The 26,582-nt window shown below is 41.8% G+C and overlaps 1 protein-coding gene across 1 annotated transcript in view; it reads right to left on the bottom strand.

Moving 5' to 3' along the window:
* The window catches only part of LOC135550950 (follistatin-related protein 4-like), a 258,177-nt gene that overhangs the window by 214,582 nt on the left and 17,013 nt on the right, over positions 1-26,582 (bottom strand). Inside the window, exons 2-3 of the mRNA XM_064982240.1 lie at positions 22,283-22,427; positions 8,430-8,463 (exon numbers count right to left, since the gene is read on the bottom strand). Coding sequence (XP_064838312.1) covers positions 8,430-8,463; positions 22,283-22,417 — 169 coding nt within the window. The 5' untranslated portion in view covers positions 22,418-22,427. The remainder of the gene's footprint in view (positions 1-8,429; positions 8,464-22,282; positions 22,428-26,582) is intronic.

Raw genomic sequence — 26,582 nt, 5'->3', positions numbered from 1 at the left:
TGGACTGACAACCTGCTCTGATTCTCCTCACCTTAGCACACATGCACTCACTCATGCACACACCCCCACACACATATGCACAGATATAGATTCATGCTACACACACATCACAACTGTTGCTATCAGATTCTTATTATACTTCAAGTTATACACTTTCCCCCATCCCCAATACAGGTGTAAATATTGGACTATAAATGGTGTCTTCCTGTATTATAATAAATGTTAACATGTTTATTATATTCTACTGTCATTTACTTTATGTTCATATTCTCATCTTTTATTATTTCTTATTGTTGTTGCATTTTTGAGAAGGAACCTGCAAGTAAGCATTTCATTGGACGATGTATAACCTATGTATCTCGTACATATGACTAATGAAACGTTTAACTTGATTTTGTGACTAGGGTCCCTCGTCCATCGAAATAAACAACTTTCATTTACAAATTTTAACTAGCGCCATGCTGCTGTTTTGTTGCCAGCTAGTCAGCATAATCTAGCTATCTGGGAAGGGTTCATCAGGTCGACTGACTGAATCTAATCCATTTGTCTCTACTCAGCTGCGTGACGTCATCAATTTGAGCACCAGGCGTGTCCGCTATAGCCTTTCCCAGGTCAGACTTGCTCAGGCGGAACAGTTGTTAAATACATACTTTTTTTCGCTGCTGATTTGAATGTCATTGAGAAAACATAAAGTTGTCCATTTTTTTTCTCGCAAACATCCTTTCTGAATTTAAAAGTAATCCTAAAAGGAATCATCTAGTTTTTCAAAAGTATATGTAATCTGATTACAATGTTTTTGCTGGGAACATAACAGATTACAGTTAGTCTTTTCATTACATGTCATCCTTTACTCCTCAACCCTGTGGACCTGTGTAATAATGAGACTATATAACATGAGACCCTGGCTAAACTAGAGTTAGTATCATTCTTATTATATTAAACACTGCAGAGTTACAAGCAATGATGGGCCACTAGCAGAGCAGTACTACTCTGTTGAATGCTGCTGTGTTGTATTGTAGGTAGACGGAAATAAGTAGACAGATTCCTGGTAAACCATCTGCTGATGAAGGGAGAACCTGAGAACGTCCTTACATTCACTCAGCATGCTTCAATAGTTCGCTTCTAGAACACATAATTCATCATCTCTAAACTGTATGCTCTCTGTTAGCCCACACAGGCTTTCAAAACAAACAGGGTGCGTGTCCCAAATGGCACCCTATTCCCTATATAGAGCACTACTTTTGATCAGAGCCATATGGTCCTTGGTCAAAAGTAGTGCATTATATAGGGAATGGGATGCTATTTGGGACATAACCAGCAAAACAATCTTCTTGCTTAGGTATTGTTGCTGCTAGTGCTGCGGGTGTTGTCTCTCCCTGCTACCTACCTACGCCAGCTTCTTTGTTGAGTTATAAATAATTCAGTGTTTTAATTCCAAAGACACTCACATATATTCTCAAGAGGTGCCACCCACCTACTGGTATAGGTGCTATAGCTTGTTATTACAGGTGTAGGATCTTAATTTGAGCCAGTTTTATACAGCAGGAAAGTAATCCTGCAGCAACAGGAAATGTGAATTTTTATGTGGGTTATAATTAATGGACATTTTTGTAGGAGTTGATCATTTTTTTCGTAATTAAGTCTGACATTTCCAAGTGGAAATAACAAACTTCAGAAGCCTTTTAAAACCTGAAATACACGTTGCAAGTTTTACATTTGCTGCGTTGCAGGAAAGTACACCTGCAACAGGGTGATCAAATTCAGATCCTACATCTGTCTTCCATACCAGGAGTCTTATCGGCCAAAGGCTCTGCAAACAGTAAATGTATGGACACTATAGAGCTTGGGACTATAAGGTTCTATCTACATCTTTGTAAAAATGTTGTTATTGTCATAGGCTTATTCTGTTCAATGTTCTCTACCTATATAGTACTCTAAATAACCCAATTCTTGTTAAGTTCAAAGGAATACAATAAGAATTGCTGACACTATTCAAACTAATGGGGGTTCTGAACATTAAAGACAATCAGCTCAGAATCAGATAGAACCTTATAGTCCCAAGCTCTTGACTAGACAAATTATGTACCATAGCAAGGATTCAACACAACAATGGTGTTATTTTATGTTATGTTGTTATTTTAGGACGAATCTCAGTAGAATATAAGCATAGTTTGTCAGACCGTCTGTCAAATGCACCAGGGTGCTTTTATGCTACGGCTTGTCTTGAACACAAATGGATAGGATATAGCTAAAGAGCTTCAGAGAAGCACAAATTGTGTATTGAATTTTAAAAGCACACCTTCAAAGAGTGAATTCTGGCAGGCCCGTGTCCTAACAGACTGCCAAAATTAGGACACTGGTAATTGCTTGCCATATTTAGAAAAATTATGTAAGAAATACAAATACCATATTATTAACTCATTTTCACCTCGCATGAGCACGATTCAGTGGTTTTGAGTTTGTGATGCTCACTCACTAAGCCTTAAGCGATTAGCCTGAGGCTGGTCTGTCTGTCCCCTATGAACAAAATGACCTACTCCGTGTGGAGTGTGAGTGCTAGGCAAAGTCACTCTCTTTGTCTTTGCAAAGTGTAATACATTTAAAGAAAAGAAAATCCTGCACACACTTTGCAAAGTGTAACATTCGCAAAGTCTTTGTCACACATTTCATACACCTACCTGCTCTTTCTAGAGCTGCAATTTACAGCTGGTGGCAAAGATTCCATCTGTACTTGAAGGTCTGGCATTTCCATATTTGTTACATATGGAGTTTAGAGTTTGACTTAAATAGATGCAGCAATCGCTCTAGCTAAACTATGCAACAACTTTCTCAGAAGGACATTTTGAGATATATTCCCTAGGAAACACAACTTGTAAATAAGATCAAAAGCAGCATCAGTCTCAGTCAAAACGTGAATGAACACATTCAGCAAAGAAAAACTCCTTTTTACTGTTTCAATAGCATTGTGTCTCTGATACCAAAAGAATATGCAGGCATTGTGCAGAGAATGTGTTTACTGAGTCATATAACCCAACTTGAAAGCATCTTATTAATATTTCCACTTCCCCTGAGGTATGCAAATATACTTTGTCCTTTGCAGAGTGACAAAGTGCTTCTGAGGACCTTGCTGCCCGAATGAGATCCCATCTCAATAACTTATTGTCAGAACTCCGTCAGGCAGAGAAGCAGGGAGAATAGGAGCACATCATAGGAATTCAAGGCAATCGTTTATTTTCCCACCTCATAAAGCCAGGCAATACAGTTCAAGATAAAGGTTTAAAAAAAAGTGTCTCTGCGGGGTAATGCCACCGTTCAGACTGAAAACCCTGTGTTCATGTCACCCAGGAGACGAGGCAGTGTTAGTCAATGCATATCTAATCATAACCTGGCTGTGTCTGAAATCTGTCTTGCCTACTACCTACTAAAATGACATACTGTGTACTAATCATACTACATACAATTTATTATGTACTGTTTAGTATAAATGCATGCAGTAAGCAGCAAATCAATTTACTCGGCTCACCCATATTGAGAACGCGTCATCGAATTGCGTTGTTTCTCGTCATTTGTTCATTTTGCTCCAGCCCATCCTCTTATCTACTATAATTATTAGCTGATCAAACACAAAGTGGAAAGATGTCTCTCTTTCGCAATAGTGTGCAGCGAATTCTACGAAATGAAAGGTTGAACTAAGTATGACATCCTGGCATTTAAAGCATACTCGCCCAGTGTCGTCTGTGAAACCCTCACAGATGTCTCAATTCACACAGGCTATTTTCTTTATATTGACCATATTAATAAAATGACCTACATATTTCTATAATCACATTAACAATATAGAGAGAGAATTAACCAATCAACATGGAAATTGCATGATGATGCTGGTATTTTTATGATTTCAGGTGTAATGAAATATCTAGCAAACCTATAAATCCATCAATCCACGGTTTCTGATTTGTGAATGTTTTAATCGTTGCTGTGGGTATGACATCGCCGATGCACTTTCTAATGAACTCGCTCACCAAATCAGCATATTCGTCAATGTTATTGTTGGACGCAATGCGGAACATATCCCAATCTACGTGATCGAAGCAGTCTTGAACCGTGGAATCAGATTGGTCGGACCAGCGTTGAACAGACCTGAGCGCGGGAGCTTCTTGTTTTAGTTTCTGTCTGGAGGCTGGAAGCAACAAAATGGAGTCGTGGTCAGCTTTTCTGAAAGGAGGGCAGGGGAGGGCCTTATATGCGTCGCGGAAGTTAGAATAACAATGATCCAGGGTTTTACCAGCCCTGGTTGCGCAATTGATATGCTGATAGAATTTAGGGAGTCGTGTTTTCAGATTAGCCTTATTAAAATCCCCAGCTACAATGAATGCAGCCTCAGGATATGTGGTTTCCAGTTTACATAGAGTCAAATAAAGTTTGTTCAGGGCCATCGATGTGTCTGCTTGGGGGGAAATATATGCGGCTGTGATTATAATCGAAGAGAATTCCTTTGGTAGATAATGCGGTCGACATTTGATTGTGAGGAATTCTAAGTCAGGTGAACAGAAGGACTTGAGTTCCTGTATGTTGTATGTTGTTCCTGTATGTTGTTATGTTGTTATGATCACACCACGTCTCGTTAATCATAAGGCATACCCCCCCCCGCCCCTCTTCTTTGGATGGCATATAATGCTCTAATCTTACATTTAGCCCCACCTCTACGTAGTGGAACATTAATATAAATTATATCTTGTTTCAAAGCTCATTTAGCTAACTGGCCTACAATTTCATTCCCTACCACACCCGAATATGTTGGGACCCAAAGGTGACAGAGCTAGAGCAGTGTTTGTCAGACCATGAGACATCTGTGGTGAAAGGTGACAGAGCGAGAGCAGTGTTTGTCAGACCATGAGACATCTGTGGTGAAAGGTGACAGAGCTAGAGCAGTGTTTGTCAGACCATGAGACATCTGTGGTGAAAGGAGACAGAGCTAGAGCAGTGTTTGTCAGACTATGAGACATCTGTGAGTGTGAAAGTGTGACATGAGACATCTGTGGTGAAAGGTGAGAGCTAGAGCAGTGTTTGTCAGACCATGAGACATCTGTGGTGAAAGGTGACAGAGCTAGAGCAGTGTTTGTCAGACCATGAGACATCTGTGGTGAAAGGAGACAGAGCTAGAGCAGTGTTTGTCAGACTATGAGACATCTGTGGTGAAAGGAGACAGAGCTAGAGCAGTGTTTGTCAGACTATGAGACATCTGTGGTGAAAGGAGACAGAGCTAGAGCAGTGTTTGTCAGACCATGAGACATCTGTGGTGAAAGGAGACAGAGCTAGAGCAGTGTTTGTCAGACCATGAGACATCTGTGGTGAAAGGAGACAGAGCTAGAGCAGTGTTTGTCAGACTATGAGACATCTGTGGTGAAAGGAGACAGAGCTAGAGCAGTGTTTGTCAGACTATGAGACATCTGTGGTGAAAGGAGACAGAGCTAGAGCAGTGTTTGTCAGACCATGAGACATCCTGAAAATCGTTCTTCTCACAAAATCGCCTGAAGCGTCCGAATGCTTTGGCCTTTGGGTTAAATAAATGTAAAAATATATATATATATATATACATGTTTCCTGATCTGTTTTTACTTCAAGGGGTCAAATAGCAAAAGGATCCTTGGTATGACCCACCCCCCCTGGCTTGGACAGAGCTTAGACTCTTATGGGTTAAAAGAACATCTCTCTCTTTGTGTTGTTTTCCCCCTTTCCTCTTTGCAATCTTAGCATGTTTGGTGTTAATATCACCAGCTTAAAGTAACACTGCAACGTTCTTCCCAGTTCTCCCCAGTCAGAGTAAAGTGTTATTCAGTGTGACACTGCAAGGCTCTCCAAATCCCCAGAGAGTATGATATGCCCTCCTTAAGCCCTTCAACTGGATCTCAGGGCACGCTAAGTACAGAGCTTACGCTTTTGGCACAATTCAAATCAAAGTACGGAAGGGGTACTGTACCTACTCCTTGATTTGATTATAGGGATGCTGGGGTTTGGTCGTAATTCCTGGGCTTGATCAGAATGGACTGAGGAGGGACTCAGAAATCAGGACATTTATGGGGCAAATCACAACTCGGTGTAGCAGGAGTACTTCTGCAGCCATTTGGAGGACTTATAATTATAAGTCTATAAGGTGGAGGCATTTTACAAAAGGCTATTATATTTTACAATTTTGATTAAGTTTCTGATGGCTGAGGGATTTCTGCCCTATATTTTATGAACTCCACGCTAAGTAATCTTTATTGTTCTTCGACATAATGAAATCATATTTCTTTGAGATTTATCACATGGCTATCTGTTAGTGACTTAAAACTGTCAGTAGTGAAATGATCCTTAGCGACAGTTTTAATTATTAGAGATGACTCTGTGAGGTAGAGCCTGAGTGTCCGTATGTCTGGAGCGCTCTTAAATCTCAGAGTTGAATTGAAGGCCACAGAGAAAACGCATGTTATTTGCATGCAATGGCGCGCCCGGCCCCTGATGTATTTCCAATGCTCACTGAGAACTCCTACACTGGACAGAAAAACAGGAGCTGCAAATTAAGAGACGAAACAAGACATTTTGGAGCAATTACACTCTTCGCATTCCATTCAAATTATTTTTATGTGTAAAGGCTTTGAAGAAATAAGATCTGAGGAATTTAAATGGTGATGGGTTATCTGGATCTGTGGTTTAATGATGAAGCTCTCCCACCTTGGTATCTGTGAGGATAGCCTCTTCGCCTATTCTCTTGTCCTTCCTTACTCTCCTCTCCTGTCCTGCCCCTACCTCTCCAGGCTTTCACAGTTTGTTAGAGTCACTCGGTCTGCATTGCCCTACCTAATTCCCACCCAATTACTGTCTAAATGAACCACAGGGCCGCTTAACGTGGTTTGACTTCCCATTGTTTCATTCATAAATTAGGCACTCAAAGCTAAATTAATCACCACTTATTCATAAGCTAAATTGACAATATTCAATTCTGCATATTACCTAAACATTCTGTTTCTGTTCTTTTTACAAACTGACCTGCTTGTTGTGTGCTGCTAGCCGGTAAAATGTAATTTATTTATGACTTCTGTCTGAGCTGGCTCAAGACCGCCGTGCCATGTTTGCACCGCTGCAATTTTCACAGGTAACGTTGGCATCTCTCAAGAAAAACTAGGGCAATTTGATTAATGTCGTCGTCTCCAAGTGAGGATAACAGACATGACAATAAAAACAACGCAGAGAGAGTGAGAACGAGAAGAGGGAAGAGAGACCGAGGCAGCATTTAGCCAAAGGATAAGACACACAGACACACAGAGAGAGAGAGAGAGAGGGAGAGGGAGAGAGAGAGAGAGAGAGAGGAGAGAGAGAGAGAGAGAGAGAGAGAGAGAGAGAGAGAGAGAGAGAGAGAGAGAGAGAGAGAGAGAGATCCGATCCATCTGCAGTCATTCCCTTCCAAGGAGAATTAGGAATAAGGACAAGAAAGAGCACTTGCTTGTTTTTGGGGAGTTTAGCATACAAACAGACAGTGAATAATTAGTCCCAGGAGACGGATGGGTCACCACACCATGTGAATAATTTCAACACATTCAAACACACTTGCTTTGTTCTTAAATGGCAAGGAAGAATGTTGTTACTCAGGATGTGTTGTCTCCTTACCTCCGGCCAATTGCCCTTTGCTCTAACACTCTAAGGTCAAGAACCCAGCCTGCATGCTCGAATGCACAAAAGGGAAGCTGTGAGGGCAACAACCAATAAATCAGCAACAAATACTGTACGAGAAACCACAGTTTGAATATTACATTCCAATGCGCAGTGAGATTGGCTGCACTACATAAAGCAGTGTGGAATAGAGATCCTTAAATTGAAAATATTAAGAGCATGACATTACTGAGACCTGGCACTGCATCTTCCTGGAATATCCCAGTCAGTAATAGAACTTCCACAACATCACCGCAGACCCAGAGGCCTGTAGCACCGAACACGTCTCAGCACAGATGTGATTACAGTAGGGTACAGTAGTGCCTCGCCATCAATTGATGCAACACATTGAATCTCATAAGAATAGAATACCGGTACACATGCATGTGCATACACACTCACAAACATACACACACACACATACCAAAAACAGGCAACGGCAATAATGATAGCTCACAAAACAGGAAGATATCATATTCTTTTAAAATACCATCTTGAACACAACAGAACATGAGGAAGTTACCACACAGTGTACCAACAGTGTATAAGCAAGTTTGCTACTGTGTATAAAAGCTTGAAAAGAGACAGGTTTTTCTGAGTACTTTCACCAAAGAGGGCTTCTATAGAATGTACTCTGAATGCTGTTCACATAACCCATGCCAACATGAAAGGTTTTTGTCATTGCATAACATACTGTATTTAAGTGATGCAGTTTGATTGATTACAGTGAGGCTACTTACATGGATCGGCCACCCCGTCAGCATGTCCACTCTTCTGCAAAGAGACAACACACAGTGTTACTATTAGTCTCAGACTAAAGCTGTCTGTTCTTCTTATCACAGTATTGTGCCACATGTAATGTGTGTTTTCCTCTTTGAGAAAAGACCAGTTGAAGTGAGAAAGGTTTCACATGGTTTCCAGAGTATATTCATTCATCCTTTTCGGAAAATGTAATTTGTCAAGACTACAAGATGGCAGGTGTCATCTCTGTTTGCCTGGATATCTGTCAGGATGGTGTATATAGCTCAAGAAGCAAGAAGCACCATGCCTGTAAAGTTCATATTTATCCGCAGTGCAAAGACCACGTTGGGCTTCTCCGAGCAGATGTTCGGATTATGTACAGATGTGGGATCGTAATTTGATCACCCTGTTGCAGGATAACTTTTATATAATGCAGGAAATGTTAAACTTGAGGTTTAAAAAGGCTACTGAAGTTTGTGATTTCCACTTTGAAATTTAAGACTTGATTTTCTCTTACAATTTTTTTTTATTAATTATCATCCACAAAATTATTCACGTTTCCTGTTGCCGTATGATTGTTTTCCTGCTATAGCAAACTGGCACAAATTAAGATCCTACATTTGTACATCCCCAACTCCCAGGCTAAGATATCTGCATAATTAAAGTGGACAAACACAATAAGAGTAGAGGAATTGAAATAGATGGGAATCATTCTGAAGGGTCACAGTGAGGAAGCCTAAATGAATACTTGCTACCTACTATACCATTTGTACTGTACCATCATAAAGCCAGTACCACCAATCTAGCTTAACCTTAGTATCTAGAAAGGCGGATATCTGGTTAGCATTTCATAAATAATGTCTCACTGCTTTTACCACCTGTGTGGAAATAGCTGGTCTCTGTTGCCAATACACAATACATTTGGCATACAGTCTGGAGCTTTTTGTATAGTATGTAGGCAATAAAGCATTCATTTTCTGTGAGTCCTCACACAGAGCATGAAACCAAAACAATGCCTCCTCTTACATCTCTACATGACAGCTGTTAATTGAAGCGATGTGACAACTAGCGTCCCTCACACTAAATCTGGCTTGTAATGAGCTTGACTGATAAAGCGTATGTGTCTGATAGCCTTCTTGGCAGCGGAAGCAGAGAGCCCTTGGACTTTGGAGACTTTCTGAAGAAACACCGCTGCCTTTCAACAGAATGTGCTTCCGTGTGATTACAGAGATTTGGGCCAAGTCAAACCCTCCTCTTTCATGCCATCTGCCTGTTTTAATTGCAGACGTGCGTCCTCATCATGGCAGAGCAAAGCGTTTGCACTGATCAGATGCCTTCCTTTCTATCATTTCAAGAGGGTCCTGTTTATTCAGTTGATTAGAGACTGTCACTGCATTGTGAACCACTGAGAAAACACAGAGCAGACAAACAGAGACAGAACACTGCTCTAGGCCTAGACTCAATCAGCTAGCTAATATATGTGTGTTTTTCTGCCGTTTGGCTCCCATTTAAACTCCCTGACTAGATTCAATTGAACATCATACAGCATCCATGCACACATATTTTTGGGAGAGGCACAACTGTAACAGCAAGGTAACTCAGCCCAAGCTGTGTTGTAATGGATGCTGGTAGAATATATGCCTCTCGTATGCCTCTGTTCCTCTCCTATAAGGGTGCTGTGCAGGCACTCTCATTCAAACCTCCATATGCTCACTTTCATTTAAGCTTTCATTTAAGCCAACCTGTGCCAGCTCGGCTAGCTAGACTCAGCACACAGACGACTGTATACACAGAGCCATGCTGGCAGCCATTAGACTCTGATAAGGAAGAGCAGACTAGACAATATGAACCTTATTTGGATACCCACAATGTATGGAGATGAAATAGAGAAAAGCTGTCAATTGCCATGGGTATATTAAGTTAAATTCAAACAAAGCTATCACACAAAGCTAAGAATGTGTCTGGTATGTTAATGTGAAATCAGTTCGGAAATGGGGGAAATCATTGATGTAAACTGACGGGCACACAACACACTAACAGTGCCTTTGGAAAGTATTCAGACCCCTCTATGTTACAGCCTTATTCTAAAATTCTAACAATTCCTTCGACCTCATTTTTAAAATTGTATTTGACCCTTACTTAACTAATGGCTTAGGTTTTGCTCTGACATGCACTGTCAACTGTGTGACCTTATATAGACAGTTGTGTACCTATCCAAATAATTTCCAATCAATTGGATTTACCACAGGTGGACTCCAATCAAGTTGTAGAAACATCTCAAGTATGATCAATGGAAACAGGATGCACCTGGGCCCAATCTCATAGCAAAGGACTGAACACTTATGTAAATAAGGTATTTATGTTTTTGTTTTTTATATATATATTTGCAAAATATTTCGAAAAACCTGTTTTTGCTTTATCATTATAGGATATTTTGTGTAGATTGATGAGGAATTTGTTTTATTTAATCAATTTTAGAATAAGGCTGTAACGTAACAAACTTTGGAACTAGTCAACGGGTCTGAATACTTTCTGAATGCACTGTAAGTGTATGTGTGCCTATCAATAAACACCAATCACCTCTTTCAGAAAATAAGCAAAAAACACATCCAGTCTGAAGATGAAAGCTGAATATAATGCAATACATGACTTTGACAAATCCTGAAGTAATGTTGTAATGGATGCTGGTAGAATATATGCCTCTCGTATGCCTCTGTTCCTCTCCTATAAGGGTGCTGTGCAGGCACTCTCATTCAAACCTCCATATGCTCACTTTCATTTAAGCCAACCTGTGCCAGCTCGGCTAGCTAGACTCAGCACACAGACGACTGTATACACAGAGCCATGCTGGCAGCCATTAGACTCTGATAAGGAAGAGAAGACTAGACAATATGAACCTTATTTGGATACCCACAATGTATGGAGATGAAATAGAGAAAAGCTGTCAATTGCCATGGGTATATTAAGTTAAATTCAAACAAAGCTATCACACAAAGCTAAGAATGTGTCTGGTATGTTAATGTGAAATCAGTTCGGAAATGGGGGAAATCATTGATGTAAACTGACGGGCACACAACACACTAACAGTGCCTTTGGAAAGTATTCAGACCCCTCTATGTTACAGCCTTATTCTAAAATGGATTACATCATTTTTTCTCATCAATCTTACACACAATACCCCATAATGACAAAGCAAAAACAGGTTTTTAGAATTTTTGCAAATGTTTAGCAAATTAGTTTTACTCAGTACTTTGTTGAAGCACCTTTGGCAGCAAATACAGCCTTGCGTCTTCTTGGGTATGACGTTACAAGCTTGGCACACTTGTTATTGGGGAGTTTCTCCCATTCCTCTCTGCAGATCCTCTCAAACTCTGTGAGGTTGGATGGGGAACGTCACAGCACAACTATTTTCAGGTCTCTCCATAGATGTTCAATCTGGTTCAAGTCTGGACTCTGGCTGGGCCACTCAAGGACATTCAGAGACTTATCCCGAGGCCACTCCTGTGTTGTCTTGGCTGTGTGCTTAGGGTAATTTCCTGTTGGAAGGTAAACCTTCACTCCAGTCTGAGGTTGTGTGCACTCTGGAGCAGGTTTCCATCACAGATCTTTCTGTACTTTGCTCCGTTCATCTTTCCCTCAATCCTGACTAGTCTCCCAGTCCCTGCCGCTGGTAAACATTCGCACAGCATGATGCTGCCACCACCATGCTTCACTGTAGAGATGGTGCCAGGTTTCCTCCATACGTGATGCTTGGCATTCAGGCCAAAGAGCTCAATCTAGGTTTCATCAGACCACAGAATCTTGTTTCTCATGGTCTCACTCCTTTAGGTGCCTTTTGGGAAACTTCAAGGAGCAGTCATGTGCCTTATACTGAGGAGTGGCTTCCATCTGGTCACTCTACTATAAAGACCTGATTGGTGCGGTGCAGCAGAGATGGTTGTCCTTCTGGAAGTTTCTTCCATCTCCACAGAAGAACTCTGTAATTTTGTCAGAGTGACCATCGGGTTCTTGGTCACCTCCCTGATCGAGGCCCTTCTGCCTCAATTGCTCAGTTTGGCCAGGCGGCCAGCTCTCGGAAGAGTCTTGGTGGTTCCAAACGTATTCAATTTAAGAATAATGGAGGCCACTGTGTTCTTGGGGACCTTCAATGCTGCCGACCTTTTTTGTAACCCTTCCCCAGGTCTGTTCCTTGACACATTTGACCCTTACTTAATTAACTCATGGCTTAGTTTTTGCTCTGACATGCACTGTCAACTGTGTGACCTTATATAGACAGTTGTGTACCTATCCAAATAATTTCCAATCAATTGGATTTACCACAGGTGGACTCCAATCAAGTTGTAGAAACATCTCAAGTATGATCAATGGAAACAGGATGCACCTGGGCCCAATCTCATAGCAAAGGACTGAACACTTATGTAAATAAGGTATTTATGTTTGTTTTTTTAAAATATATATTTGCAAAATATTTCAAAAAACTTGTTTTTGCTTTATCATTATAGGATATTGTGTGTAGATTGATGAGGAATTTGTTTTATTTAATCAATTTTAGAATAAGGCTGTAACGTAACAAACTTTGGAACTAGTCAACGGGTCTGAATACTTTCTGAATGCACTGTAAGTATATGTGTGCCTATCAATAAACACCAATCACCTCTTTCAGAAAATAAGCAAAAAACACATCCAGTCTGAAGATGAAAGCTGAATACAATGCAATACATGACTTTGACAAATCCTAAAGTAAAACAAAAACTTTCCTGCAGCTGAAAATTCTGGCAAATCTCAACTGATAAATTACTTTTCCGTGAATTCTAATTTCCCCCTGCATTCCATTTGTGTGGTTAGTAGTGTGGTTTGTGTGGTTAGTAGTGTGGTTTGTGTGGTTAGTAGGAGTGTCGGGAGTCATGCTGCATGCTTTCCCTGATATTTACTGCATTTGTGTGGTTTGTAGTGTGGTTTGTGTGGTTAGTAGTGTGGTTTGTGTGGTTAGTAGTGTGGTTTGTGTGGTTAGTAGGAGTGTCGGGAGTCATGCTGCATGCTTTCCCTGATATTTACTGCATTTGTGTGGTTTGTAGTGTGGTTTGTGTGGTTAGTAGTGTGGTTTGTGTGGTTAGTAGTGTGGTTTGTGTGGTTAGTAGTGTGGTTTGTGTGGTTAGTAGGAGTGTCGGGAGTCATGTTGCGTGCTTTCCATGATATTTACTACATTTGTGTGGCTAGTAGTGTGGTTTGTGTGGTTAGTAGTGTGGTTTGTGTGGTTAGTAGTGTGGTTTGTGTGGTTAGTAGGAGTGTCGGGAGTCATGCTGCATGCTTTCGCTGATATTTACTACATTTGTGTGGTTAGTAGTGTGGTTTGTGTGGTTAGTAGTGTGGTTTGTGTGGTTAGTAGGAGTGTCGGGAGTCATGCTGCATGCTTTCCCTGATATTTACTGCAGTGATTTATCCTCTTAAGTGTTTCTATTCATTGTAATTACATTGCTGTACTTCCAAAGATGGAGGGAGACGACAGAGGGCTGTTTTCAAGAGCTTTTTACATTCCCAGGGTTTTCCCTAATAAAAGGGATAATCTCTTTCCTCGTGGAGGACAAGATGGGTCAGGCTGAGAGGGAGGATGCAGGCTCACTGCTAATACAGAGCCACGTACCCACTCTACTCGTGATATGACAACTTTCCCCCCACAAAACAGCCCCAACGTGAGAATGAGATGGAGACTTACTTAATGTAATGGCTCTGGGTGTAAATAGTCATTGTGTTGTAATGGATGACCTATAAACAATGATTGCATTAACTGGGGAAAATGCCTATTTGCACGATTTTATCTGACAGGTTCTGCAGCGTAGTTAGTTCTACTAGTGAACTTGTGTAATTAATGAGGATTAGTTGAACATCACACTACACCACACCTTTATGTTAAGTTTAATAGACTCTAGCTAATTGATCCAACACGTTACAAATCCCACAATAGAAATGTAAAGGTCATTTCTGAATGAGCTGACATAGTCACCGTGAATGCAGTCTTCTCTAAAGCGGGACAATTACCTTTAAATATCAATCACGCTGTAAAAGTGAACTTCTGCGATGCGGATCGAATACATTTACATTTACATTTAAGTCATTTAGCAGACGCTCTTATCCAGAGCGAATAGAGCCCTAAGTTTATGTTGTAAAAAAAGTAATATATATAGCCAGGATTATCTACTGTTTTCCAGGGAGTCTTTGAAGAGACAACATACTGTACATGTTTTTGTTGAATTTATTTGACTTATTGATCAAATGAAGAACCATAATTGTTTGGGTTCATTACAAATGAATTAAGCTATACAGTTGTCCTGTCTATATTATCCAAGGGAAAAATCACTAAGCTTCCCTTTATTCTCACTTGATAGATAAGACTGATTACACTGTTTTGAAATGTTGTTGCTTTCACAAATCACATGTTTCAAAAGAGTGCACAGGTGCTGTATGTAATCAAATCAAATGTATTTATAGCAGATGTAATCTGTTGAGTCAATTTGTTTCTGCTATTAGCTATTTTAGTACAAAGCTAGCTGAGAAAAAAACACAAGCCTGAACAGAGATATATTGGCTTCTTCAGAAGCTGAGAAAAGCAACATAAAGTCGCTCAAAGTGCATATCACCATCTGTAAGTACCATAGTGGTAAAACAACCTTGTCTTCACCAATGATTGCCCCAAATGGACTCCATTTCATTCAGATTTACGTGCAGATACCACTGTAAGTGTCACAATAGAGACGTCTGTGTGAATTCCCTCTAGGTCACAGATCTTGAGGACTTGACTACAAACTTGAGTGGGTTAAAAAAAAACGAGTGCATCTCGAGAGTTTGGGACTATTAGGTTCTATCTGAATTTTTTTCCAAATGTAGTTATTGACATATCATTGTTCTTATCAATGTCATCTACCTATATAGTATTCTGAATTCCCAAATTCATGTTATTAAGTTCAAAAGAATACAAGATAAAAAATAGCTGACACCATTCAAACTGAATGGGGCTTCAGAATTGTAAAGCCAATTATCTCAGAATAATCTTTTTGCAGATAGAACCTTATAGTCCCAAACTCTCATGCTAATCTCAAACCTCACAGTTGCCCAATTTCCCCCGCTCTCCATCCTTATCTTTCCCCTGTATCCTCAATACCCTCTCCATCATATTTCCTATTTTCCATACTCTCCTCATTCTTCTAGTTTATTCCTATCCCTCTCTCTATGGACTGAATCATGTTTATAATCCAGAAGGTAAAAAAAGGTTCAAATGCAGAGTGAATTGGATTCTGAGATATGGCTTGTGAGCTGTGAGGCTGTTATGTGAGGTTCCATGATAGCAGAGGTTGGAATGGGAAATTGAGAGAGAAGGAGACTGATGCCTGATGCCTTATGGCTGACCCTGCAAGAGCCAGGTGGCCTGATGGCCTATCATGGTGGCTGATGGCCTATCACCAGGACAGTGGCGGCTCTGCCTGGCATTTATCAGCTCATTATTTACCCAGCAATTACCTAAAGATGGTCCTGAGGAAAATGTACAGCTATCTCTGTTTTAAACTTGCATAGGGTTACAAAGGGAGGGCATATTACTGGAACCTTTCCATGTTTACCAGTAAACAACCAGAATTTTGTTAACTTTCAACTTTTGGTTGATTCAGATTGTCTGTAATTATCTCTGGCTCTCTGTGTGGTCCTATCATGTAAAATACACTACATGGTCAAAAGTATGGGGACCACCGTTCAAATTAATGGATTCAGCTATTTCAGACACACCCGTGGATGACAGGTGTATAACATTGAGGACACAGCCATGCAATCTCCATAGACAAATATTGTCAGTGGAATAGTCCGTCCTGAAGAGCTTAGTGACTTTCAATGTGGCACCATCATATAGGATGCCACCTTTCCAACAACTCAGTTTATCAAATTGTTGCCCTGCTAGAGCTGCCCCAGTCAACTGCACATGCTGTTATTGTGAAGTGGAAACGTCTAGGAGCAACAATGGCTCAGCCGCAAAGTGGTAGGCCAAACAAACTCACAGAACGGGACCGTTGAGCACTTTTTAAGCATAGTGCTTAAAAATCACCTGTTCTGGGTTGCAACACTCACTACCAAGTTCCAAACTGCCTCTGGAATCAAAGTCAGCACAATAACTGTTGATTGGGAGATACATAAAATGGGTTTCCATGGCCGAGCAGCCGGACACAGGCCTAAGATCACCATGCGCAATGCCAAGCGTCGGCTGGAGTGGTGTAAAGCCGAACAGAGGCAGTCAACATTTTGAACTATTTAACCATAAACGTAATTAGACTCTGGAGCAGTGGAAATGCATTCTCTGGAGTGATGAATCACATGTCAAAGTGTAGGTGATATGCATATTGTCTACAGTCAGTCAGGTCCAGGCCGATGCTGACAGGAGGGAGGCACCAGAAAATGTAGCCCCATTTTAATGAGACTTATAACTACATATATTTATTGGCTAAACGCCAGTCATGTTTAACAATACTAATGTAGGATAATTAACGTCTAAAGGCTTGATTCTGTCATACCCTGTTCATATAGGAGAGAAAGGCCAGTGCCTTTTGCGCACCGCGACATCACCCACCTTGCAATCTGAGCAGAGGCAGTCGACATTTTGAAACTATTTAACCATAAACGTAATTGTTTAAAACCTGGATGTTTTTTATAATTTTATAAGGCATGTCTTACTGTGTTCCGGATTATTTTATAAACATATGCCATTAAAATCAGTATTTCTTTCAAGTTCTCAACTTTCTTTCATTGTCCAGCAGCCAAAGACACAATCCTAGTCATGTTAACAACCCATAATCATTGTTGCATCTTTAGATCTTCATTCTTTCTAAATTTCTAAATAATATTTTTTATTTTTGTCATATGAAACCGATTGCTTTTATGAATTCATTCATTTGCATTTGCGGTGCGCTTTTTGAGAATGGTGTTTTCCTGATAATTGCATTTTTGAACTTTTGAGCTTACTGCCATGTGCACATTTCTGCGCATATAATGTGAAGAAATAGCTTAATAGTTTATCAACATTTAAAGCTAAATGTTCTGATCAGTTCCATCAGCCTCATTGCTTTGAAATAGTTTTTTGATGTACAGTGGTTGTATTAATTTGGGATCTATCATCCCACAACTGACCCAGAGTCTATTTGGAACATGTATTTCTAGTACAGAATAACAATCTGACCAGGTCAACTTTCCTACTTTGGGGAAGAGTAGATTGACATTGGATAGTGCTTTTGTTGTTCGTTACTCATCTTGTTGGCTGACAAAAACTGAATGTGGAATGTTCTTGTCACATCTTCAATATTTGCGTAGGAATTGGATAAGAAGGTTGTGCGCCGTGTGACGGGCATTGGCTAATAAAAACTCTTCCCCTTCAGCAGGTTGAAAATATTTGGCATGGGCCCTCAGATCCTCTAACAGTTCTACAGCTGCACCACTGAGAGCATCTTGACTGGCTGTATTACTGATTGGTATGGCAACTGCACCGCCCTCGATTGCATGGCGCAGACGGCCCAGTACATCACTGGGACTGAGCTCAGAGGAAGGCCAGGACAATTGTCAAAGAACCTAGCCACCCAAGCCGTAGACTGTTCACTCTGCTACCACATGGCAAGTGGTACCGGAGGGCCAAGAATGGTTTTCACCAGGCATAATGGGACCCATGTCATCCAAAAAGTTTTAGTTTAGACTCATCTGTCCATAGAACATTCTTGCAAGAGTCTTGATGATCATCTATTTTATTTTTGGCAAACTTGGACGAGATGGGTCCCATTATGTCTGGTGAAAACCGAACACTGCACAGTATTGCACAGTAAGAACCTCATACCAAAGGCTAAGCATGGTGGTGGTAGTGTGATGATTTGGGGATGCTTCGCTGCCTCTGGACCTGGATGACTTGCCTTTATAGAATGAACCATAAATTCTGCTATGTATCAGAGAATTCTACAGCGGAATGTCAGGCCATCCGTCTGTGAGCTGAAGCTAAAGCGCAGCTGGGTCATGCAGCAAGACAATGATCCAAAACACACAAGTCAACATGAAAATGGTTAAAAACCAACAAATTAGAAGTTTCGAGTAGTATTCCAAACCTAATCTCAATTGAGATGTTGTATCAGGACTTGAAAGGAGCAGTTCATGCTTGAAAACCCACAAATGTCAGTGAGTTAAAGCAGTTTTGCATGCAAGAGTGGGCCAGAATTCGGTTACATCATTGCAGCTAAAGGTGGCACAACCAGTTATTGAGTGTAAGGGGGAAACTACTTTTTCACACAGGGATATTGGGTGATGCATAACTTTGTTAATGAAATAAAATAAGTACCGGTATTGAAAAAAAATGTCAACTCAGGTTCCCTTTATATAATATTAGGTTTTGGTTGAAGATCTGATAACATTCAGTATCAAAAATATGCAAAAACAGACTAAATCAGAAAGGAGGCAAAAACATTTTCACTGCACTGTGCATTCAGAAAGTATTCAGACCCTTTTACTTTTCCACATTTTGTTACGTAACAGCCTTATTCTAAAAATAAATCCTAATAAATCTACAAAAAATACCCTATAATGACAAAGCGAAAAAAGGTTTGTAGACATTTTTGCAAGTGTATTACAAATAAAAAACTGAAATATATTATCTACATAAGTATTCAGACCCTTTGCTATGAGACTCGAAATTTAACTCAAGTGCATCCTGTTTCAATTGGTCATCCTTGAGATGTTTCTACAACTTGATTAGAGTCCACCTGTGGTACATTCCATTGATTGGACATGATTTTGAAAGGCACACAACTGTCTATATAAGGTCCCAGAGTTGACAGTGCATGTCAGAGCAAAAACCAAGCCATGAGGTCGAAGTAATTGTCAGTAGAGTTCCGAGACAGGATTGTGTTGAGGCACAGATCTGAGGAAGGGTACCAAAACATTTCTGCAGCATTGAAGGTCCCCAAGAACACAGTGGCCTCCATCATTCTTAAATGGAAAAAGTTTGGAACCACCAAGACTCTTCCTCGAGCTGGCCAGGGAGGTGACCAAGAACCTGATGGTCACTCTGACAGAGCTCCAGAGCTCCTCTTAGAAGATGGGAGAACCTTCCAGAAGGAAAACCATCTCTGCTGCACTCCACCAATCAGGCCGTTATGGTAGAGTGGCCAGACGGAAGCCACTCCTCAGTATAAGGCACATGACAGCCCGCTTGGAGTTTGCCACAAGGCACCTAAAGGACTCTCAGACCATGAGAAACAAGATTATCTGGTCTGATGAAACCAAGATTGAACTCTTTGGCCTGAATGCCAAGTGTCACGTCTGGAGGAAACCTGGCACCATCCCAATGGTGAAGCATGGTGGTGGCAGTATTATGCTGTGGGGATGTTTTTCAGGGACTGAGAGACTAGTCAGGTTTGAGGGAAAGATGAACGGAGCAAAGTACAGAAAGATTTGTGATGAAATGCTGCTCCAGAGTGCTCATGACCTCAGACTGGGGCGAAGGTTCATCTTCCAACAGGACAACGACCCTAGCACATCGCCAAGACAATCCAGGAGTGGCTCCTGGACAAGTTTCTGAATGTCCTTGAGTGGCCCAGCCAGAGGCCGGACTTGAACCCAATCTAACATCTCCGGAGAGACCTGAAAATAGCTGTGCAGCAAAGCTCCCCATCCAGCCTGACAGAGCTTGAGAGGATCTGCAGAGAAGAACGGGAGAAACTCCCCAAAAACAGGTGTGTCAAGGTTCTAGCGTCATACCCACGAATTATCGAGGCTGTAATCACTGCCAACGGTGCTTCAACAAAGTACTGAGTAAAAGGTCTGGATACTTATGTAAATGTGATATTAAAGTTTTTTATTTTTAATACATTTGAAAAAATGGAAGAAAACTGTTTTTGCTTTAACGTTATGGGGTATTGTGTGTAGATTGATGAGGGTGAAAAAACTATTTAATCAATTTTAGAATAAAGCGGTAACGTAACAACATGTGGAAAAAGTTGAGGGGTCTGAATACTTTCCGAATGCACTGCATATTATTCTTTGCTACTTTTTTCACTTTTTACTCTGCATCGTTGGGAAAAGGCTTGTAAGTAAGCATTTCAAGGTAAAGTCTACAGCTGTTGTATTGATTTTGATGAGATGACCTGTTAATTACCTAAATTACCGGTCTGCCAGCCAGAATAGATTGTTTCAGTGACATGTGTTTGTCTAGATTTCTCACTGTTTCTGGTGTATACTGGCCTGGGAGGCTGACTACACTTTATTTTCTTATTCATTCCTGAAGGCTCCTGCTCTGCTGTATATTGATGCAGTCCAATCCACCAGCAGAGTTGACTTCAAACTACAATGCCTTAATGACAACTTTTGAATTCCCATGTCCTGGGTTAGATAGGGATGCCTGGGAATGTCTTGTTTGCATTGAGTGTTTAAAGAGGTCAGAACAGAACCACCTCAGCGATGAGATTCCTCTGCTTACTGCCAACTTGGCACGGTGTCACACCACGGGCCAGCCAGTCTGGGAGATTAGACTTGGCACGGTGTCACACCACGGGCCAGCCAGTCTGGGAGATTAGACTTGGCACGGTGTCACACCACGGGCCAGCCAGTCTGGGAGATTAGACTTGGCACGGTGTCACACCATGGGCCAGCCAGTCTGGGAGATTAGACTTGGCACGGTGTCACACCACGGCCAGCCAGTCTGGGAGATTAGATTTGGCACGGTGTCACACCACGGGCCAGCCAGTCTGGGAGATTAGACTTGGCACGGTGTCACACCACGGGCCAGCCAGTCTGGGAGATTAGACTTGGCACGGTGTCACACCACGGGCCAGCCAGTCTGGGAGATTAGATTTGGCACGGTGTCACACCATGGGCCAGCCAGTCTGGGAGATTAGACTTGGGGGGTGCAGCATGCTTCATTTCACAAAGAATTGGGAGAATGTTTGTGGGAGTTGGGGGGGACAACATGCTCTTTGGGACAATGCTCTGTAGGACAATTGACAAATGACTTCACCTGTGTGATTAATGTGCAAATTCACATCAGAACTTCATGCATCTCAACCAAAACACTGTTCATTACGACCAGGCAATGTCACTTCCCTTTTCAAGCTCGAATCCAGACCAGCATGAAAAAAGTGGAGGGAGACTGCTGGGTGGAAGCTAATGGGTTTTTCGGTCTGGCTCGAAGTTATATAGTAAACCCACACCATCGAAGTGATTGTCATGCAATTGTGTGTACATGCAAACTGTTTGGAACAACATTTCAAAGAGACAAATGGTCGTGTGACAAAAGAGTGTCCTTGTGGGGTAATTGATGAACACACTCTGCAGCCAACTGAACCTCCTCTCCTCGGTGGAGAGAGAGACAGGCAAGATGCATGAAGACTGTGATTGCAAGGTATCTAAGCAACCCTCTGTCAAGATCACATGCAGAACCATGTAAGGAGACAAACACTCAAATGCCCATGTTGAGCAGGAAGAGTATTTCACCGTCTTCTGCATGCAACTGTATTACCTAAAATTGTGCTATGTATGTTTGGATTCATTTTATGGCATTTGTTTTCAGCTATGTCATGCAAAGCTTAAAATCATTTATGAGGGACTAGGGTGAAAGAGGGAGGAAGAGAAGGAGAGTCACAGATGCAAATATAGAGTGGCTTCTAAAGACACAACAGGCAGAGAGAAGAATAACAGACACAGACTGAGAGATTTATACAGAGGAACAGGGAGACCGAGAGGGAAACAGAGGGAGAGTGGTTGAAAGGGAGGGGCGAGAGAGAGAGAGAAGACAGTGACAGAGAAAGAGGCAGAAATACACAGAGAGCGACGCATACTGTATATTTACCCTGGTCTGTGGTCCCTGGGAGGGGTTCTCTGGTCTGTTTGCTGTATCCATGCTCCTCCGCCCTTCAGTCAGCCAGCAGACAGAGACAGAGGCTCCGAGCAGGACAGGAAGTGCCCAAATACACAGCAAGCCCATCAGTGTCAGTCTGTCAGGAAAAAGAACATGACAACAACTGTCACACCGCTGCCCCTGACTGACTGCTGCCCTTCACTCATATTATAGTGTGCCATAAAACAGTACAGCATAGTACAGTACAGCACAGTACAGTACAGCACAGTACAATACAGCACAGTTCAGCACAGCACAGTACAGTACAGCACAGTACAGCACAGTACAGCACAGTACAGTACAGCACAGTACAGTATAGCATTATACAGTGCATTACAACAGTATAGTGCAGTACAACACAGTACAGAGCAGGTCCCTCTTTCATAGGTTCATAGCCATACTAATTTACCATCACCTCAAATCATTAATCTGTATAAGATGCACTTATTTAGAGCTGAGGAGCCTTCTGCTTAATTTTGTGGTGATGTGACTCTCCAAACTGTCATATTGCCATGAAAGAATAAACAGTGTTCCCGGCAACCATGTATAGGTCTATACTATGTAAACACACTCAGGCTGTAGAGCGAGGACCAAATTCCATGGCTGATGGATTCTGGGAGAAAAGAGGAGAGGAGAGGAGAAGAAGGGAAGGGAGAGGGGAGGAGAGGGGGAGTGGAGAGGAGAGGAGGGGAGAGCTTGCCCTTGTGAAATGAATCAACAAAAGAGATCTGCCAGTCAGTTTGTTAATGTGCTGCTGCAGTGACGTCAGCTCCGCCAGGGGCAGGTTAGAGTTTTTTCCTCATGAATCTTGTTATGGAGGCTGCTCTGCAGAGTGATCACTATCTAGAACAGCCACAAAGTCATAAAATGTAACGCCTGACCTTAAATTAAGACCAAAAATCTAAGTGGCTTCTAGGTCAATTTTTCTATTCATAAAGAGAACAAACTTTCGGGAAAAGTGATTATTCAAGCAGAATACTAATCAGCTGGCACATTCAGATTTGTCTAGCCTGCTACTTTTTGTTCCACCTAAAGCCTAAATTAATTTAAAGTTCCTCAAAATGCTAAAAGGGTATAAAATTTAAATATATATTTGACAGAACAACAATTCAAAAAGCATTTGTATGCTTGACCTTGGGTAGGGTACAAACAAGAATCAAAATACTTGACACCTCCTGTTTAATACTCTACTACACATTAGTTATTTGTTGTCAGAACCATTGCATGGCTGTCAACCTAACACATGCACTGCCATTTTGTTGTATTCAGGGTGTACCTCCAGTACACCTAGCCTACCTCTACCTCTGCTGCTGCCTGCTCTGTCTTGGTGTGTCCTGGTGAATATATCTCATGACAGCAGTACAGGCATGCAGCCCCAGAGGCCTTTCCTGTGCCAACTGATCCTGTCCACAGGCGGCAGATTATCTGCTTCATTCATACGCTCCTGTCATCGGCACTTCCTTTTTTAGCCTGCAGCCGGCCGACTCGCTAGCTCGCGGGCAGCTCCAATGGTAAGGGCCACCAGCCAAGCAACAATACAAATGCAAGTCATCAGCCGGTCCTAGGCACTGCCACAGCACACTGTTGTAATTATAAATGGCACAGGCCTGTAGCGACAGTAAGTCTCCTTTCAGTGCCTTTCCACCCTGCAAGGCACTGCAGAGGAGGGGAGGGGGGAAGTCCAAAAAGAAAAGTAACATCTGTGACAGTAGTGGTGTGTGTTTGCTGCCCCAAACCAATGCAACCGAGAAGGGCTTTCTTTGTAATAAAAACTCCAAGCCTACTAGTGGAGAAATATCATGAGTCTGCAGCTGCAGCTGGTTCGGAAAGCACCTTCACTGACAGATGTCTTCATAGCACAGAAAAAGGCTACCAAGGGGATTGCCTCCCTGTATTGGTTTTACAATGCTTGGATGGCTTGCCCATTTGCTTCGTGTCCCTGGTGGGTCACCACAGCAGATAAATCAAATCAAATTTTTATTTGTCCCATACACATGGTTAGCAGATGTTAATGCGAGTGTAGCGAAATGCTTGTGCTTCTAGTTCCGACAATGCAGTAATAACCAACGAGTAATCTAACCTAACAATTCCACAACTACTACCTTATACACACAAGTGTAAAGGGATAAAGAATATGTACATAAAGATATATGAATGAATGATGGTACAGAACGGCATAGGCAAGATGCAGTAGATGGTATAGAATACAGTATATACATATGAGATGAGTAATGTAGGGTATATAAACATAAAGTGGCATAGTTTAAAGTGGCTAGTGATACATGTATTACATAAAGATGGCAAGATGCAGTAGATGATATAGATTACAGTATATACATATACATATGAGATGAGTAATGTAGGGTATGTAAACATTATATTAAGTGGCATTGTTTAAAGTGGCTAGTGATACATTTTTACATCAATTCCCATCAATTTCCATTATTAAAGTGGCTGGAGTTGAGTCAGTATGTTGGCAGCAGCCACTCAATGTTAGTGGTGGCTGTTTAACAGTCTGATGGCCTTGAGATAGAAGCTGTTTTTCAGTCTCTCGGTCCCTGCTTTGATGCACCTGTACTGACCTCGCCTTCTGGATGATAGCGGGTGAACAGGCAGTGGCTCGGGTGGTTGTTGTCCTTGATGATCTTTATGGCCTTCCTGTGACATCGGGTGGTGTAGGTGTCCTGGAGGGCAGGTAGTTTGCCCCCGGTGATGCGTTGTGCAGACCTAACTACCCTCTGGAGAGCCTTACGGTTGTGGGCGGAGCAGTTGCCTTACCAGGCGGTGATACAGCCCGACAGGATACTCTCGATCGTGCTTCTGTAGAAGTTTGTGAGTGCTTTTGAAGACAAGCCAAATTTCTTCAGCCTCATGAGGTTCTTCTTCACAATGCTGTCTGTGTGGGTGGATCAATTCAGTTTGTCCGTGATGTGTACGCCGAGGAACTTAAAATGTACTACCCTCTCCACTACTGTCCCGTCGATGTGGATAGGGGGGGTGCTCCCTCTGCTGTTTCCTGAAGTCCACAATCATCTCCTTTGTTTGGTTGACATTGAGTGTGAGGTTATTTTCCTGACACCACACTCCGAGGGCCCTCACCTCCTCCCTGTAAGCCGTCTCGTCGGGGTGGAGATGTTGTTCCACACCTTCACCACCTGGGGGCGGCCCGTCAGGAAGTCCAGTATCCAGTTGCACAGGGCGGGGTCAAGACCCAGGGTCTCGAGCTTGATGACGAGCTTGGAGGGTACTATGGTGTTAAATGCTGAGCTGTAGTTGATGAACAGCATTCTCACATAGGTATTCCTCTTGTCCAGATGGGTTAGGGCAGTGTGCAGTGTGGTTGCGATTGCGTCGTCTGTGGACCAGTTGGGGCGGTAAGCAAATTGGAAATCGTCTGTGCATGCCCTGAGGACGCGGCTGGGGATTCTGTCTGGGCCTGCAGCCTTGCGAGGGTTAACACGTTTAAACGTTTTACTCACGTCGGCTGCAGTGAAGGAGAGTCCGCAGGTTTTGGTAGCGGGCCGTGTCAGTGGCACTGTATTGTCCTCAAAGCAGGCAAAAAAGTTATTTCGTCTGTCTGGGAGCAAGACATCCTGATAGAGGGAGAAACATGGGGAATCAAACTGCCCATCTATGGGAGGAACGGGGGAATCTCATATTTGACCCATTATCGTGCGGGTGTCTGGGTTAAAAGGATACATTTTTCTAGGAATTGTACAATGCTTTCAGAAAGTACTCATACTACTCGACATTTTGTTGAGTTACAGCCTGAATTCAAAATGGATTCAATTTATATTTTTTCACCCATGTATACACAATACTCCATATTGAGAGTGAAAACATATTTTTTGAAATGTTTACAAATGTACTGAAAATGAAATGCATAAATATCTCATTTACATAAGTATTCACAGCCCTGAGTCAATACTTTGTAGAAGCACCTTCTGCAGCGATTACAGATGTGAGTCTCTCTGGGTAAGTGTCTAAGAGCTTTCCACACCTGGATTGTGCAACACATGACCATTATTATTTTCTAAATTCGTCACTTGGCCACTCAGAAACATTTACTGTCTTCTTGGTAAGCAACTCCAGTGTAGATTTGGCCTTGTGTTTTAGTTTATTGTCCTGCTGAAAGGTGAATTCATCTCCCAGTGTCTGGTGAAAAGCAGACTGATCCAGGTTTTCCTCTAGGATTTTGTCTGTGTTTAGCTCCATTCCATTTTTATCCTGAAAAACTCCCCAGTACTTAACG

The sequence above is a fragment of the Oncorhynchus masou genome, chromosome 12 (assembly GCF_036934945.1).
Source record: "Oncorhynchus masou masou isolate Uvic2021 chromosome 12, UVic_Omas_1.1, whole genome shotgun sequence".
Taxonomy (NCBI): domain Eukaryota; kingdom Metazoa; phylum Chordata; class Actinopteri; order Salmoniformes; family Salmonidae; genus Oncorhynchus; species Oncorhynchus masou.
This window is presented reverse-complemented; position numbering and strand designations above follow the sequence as displayed.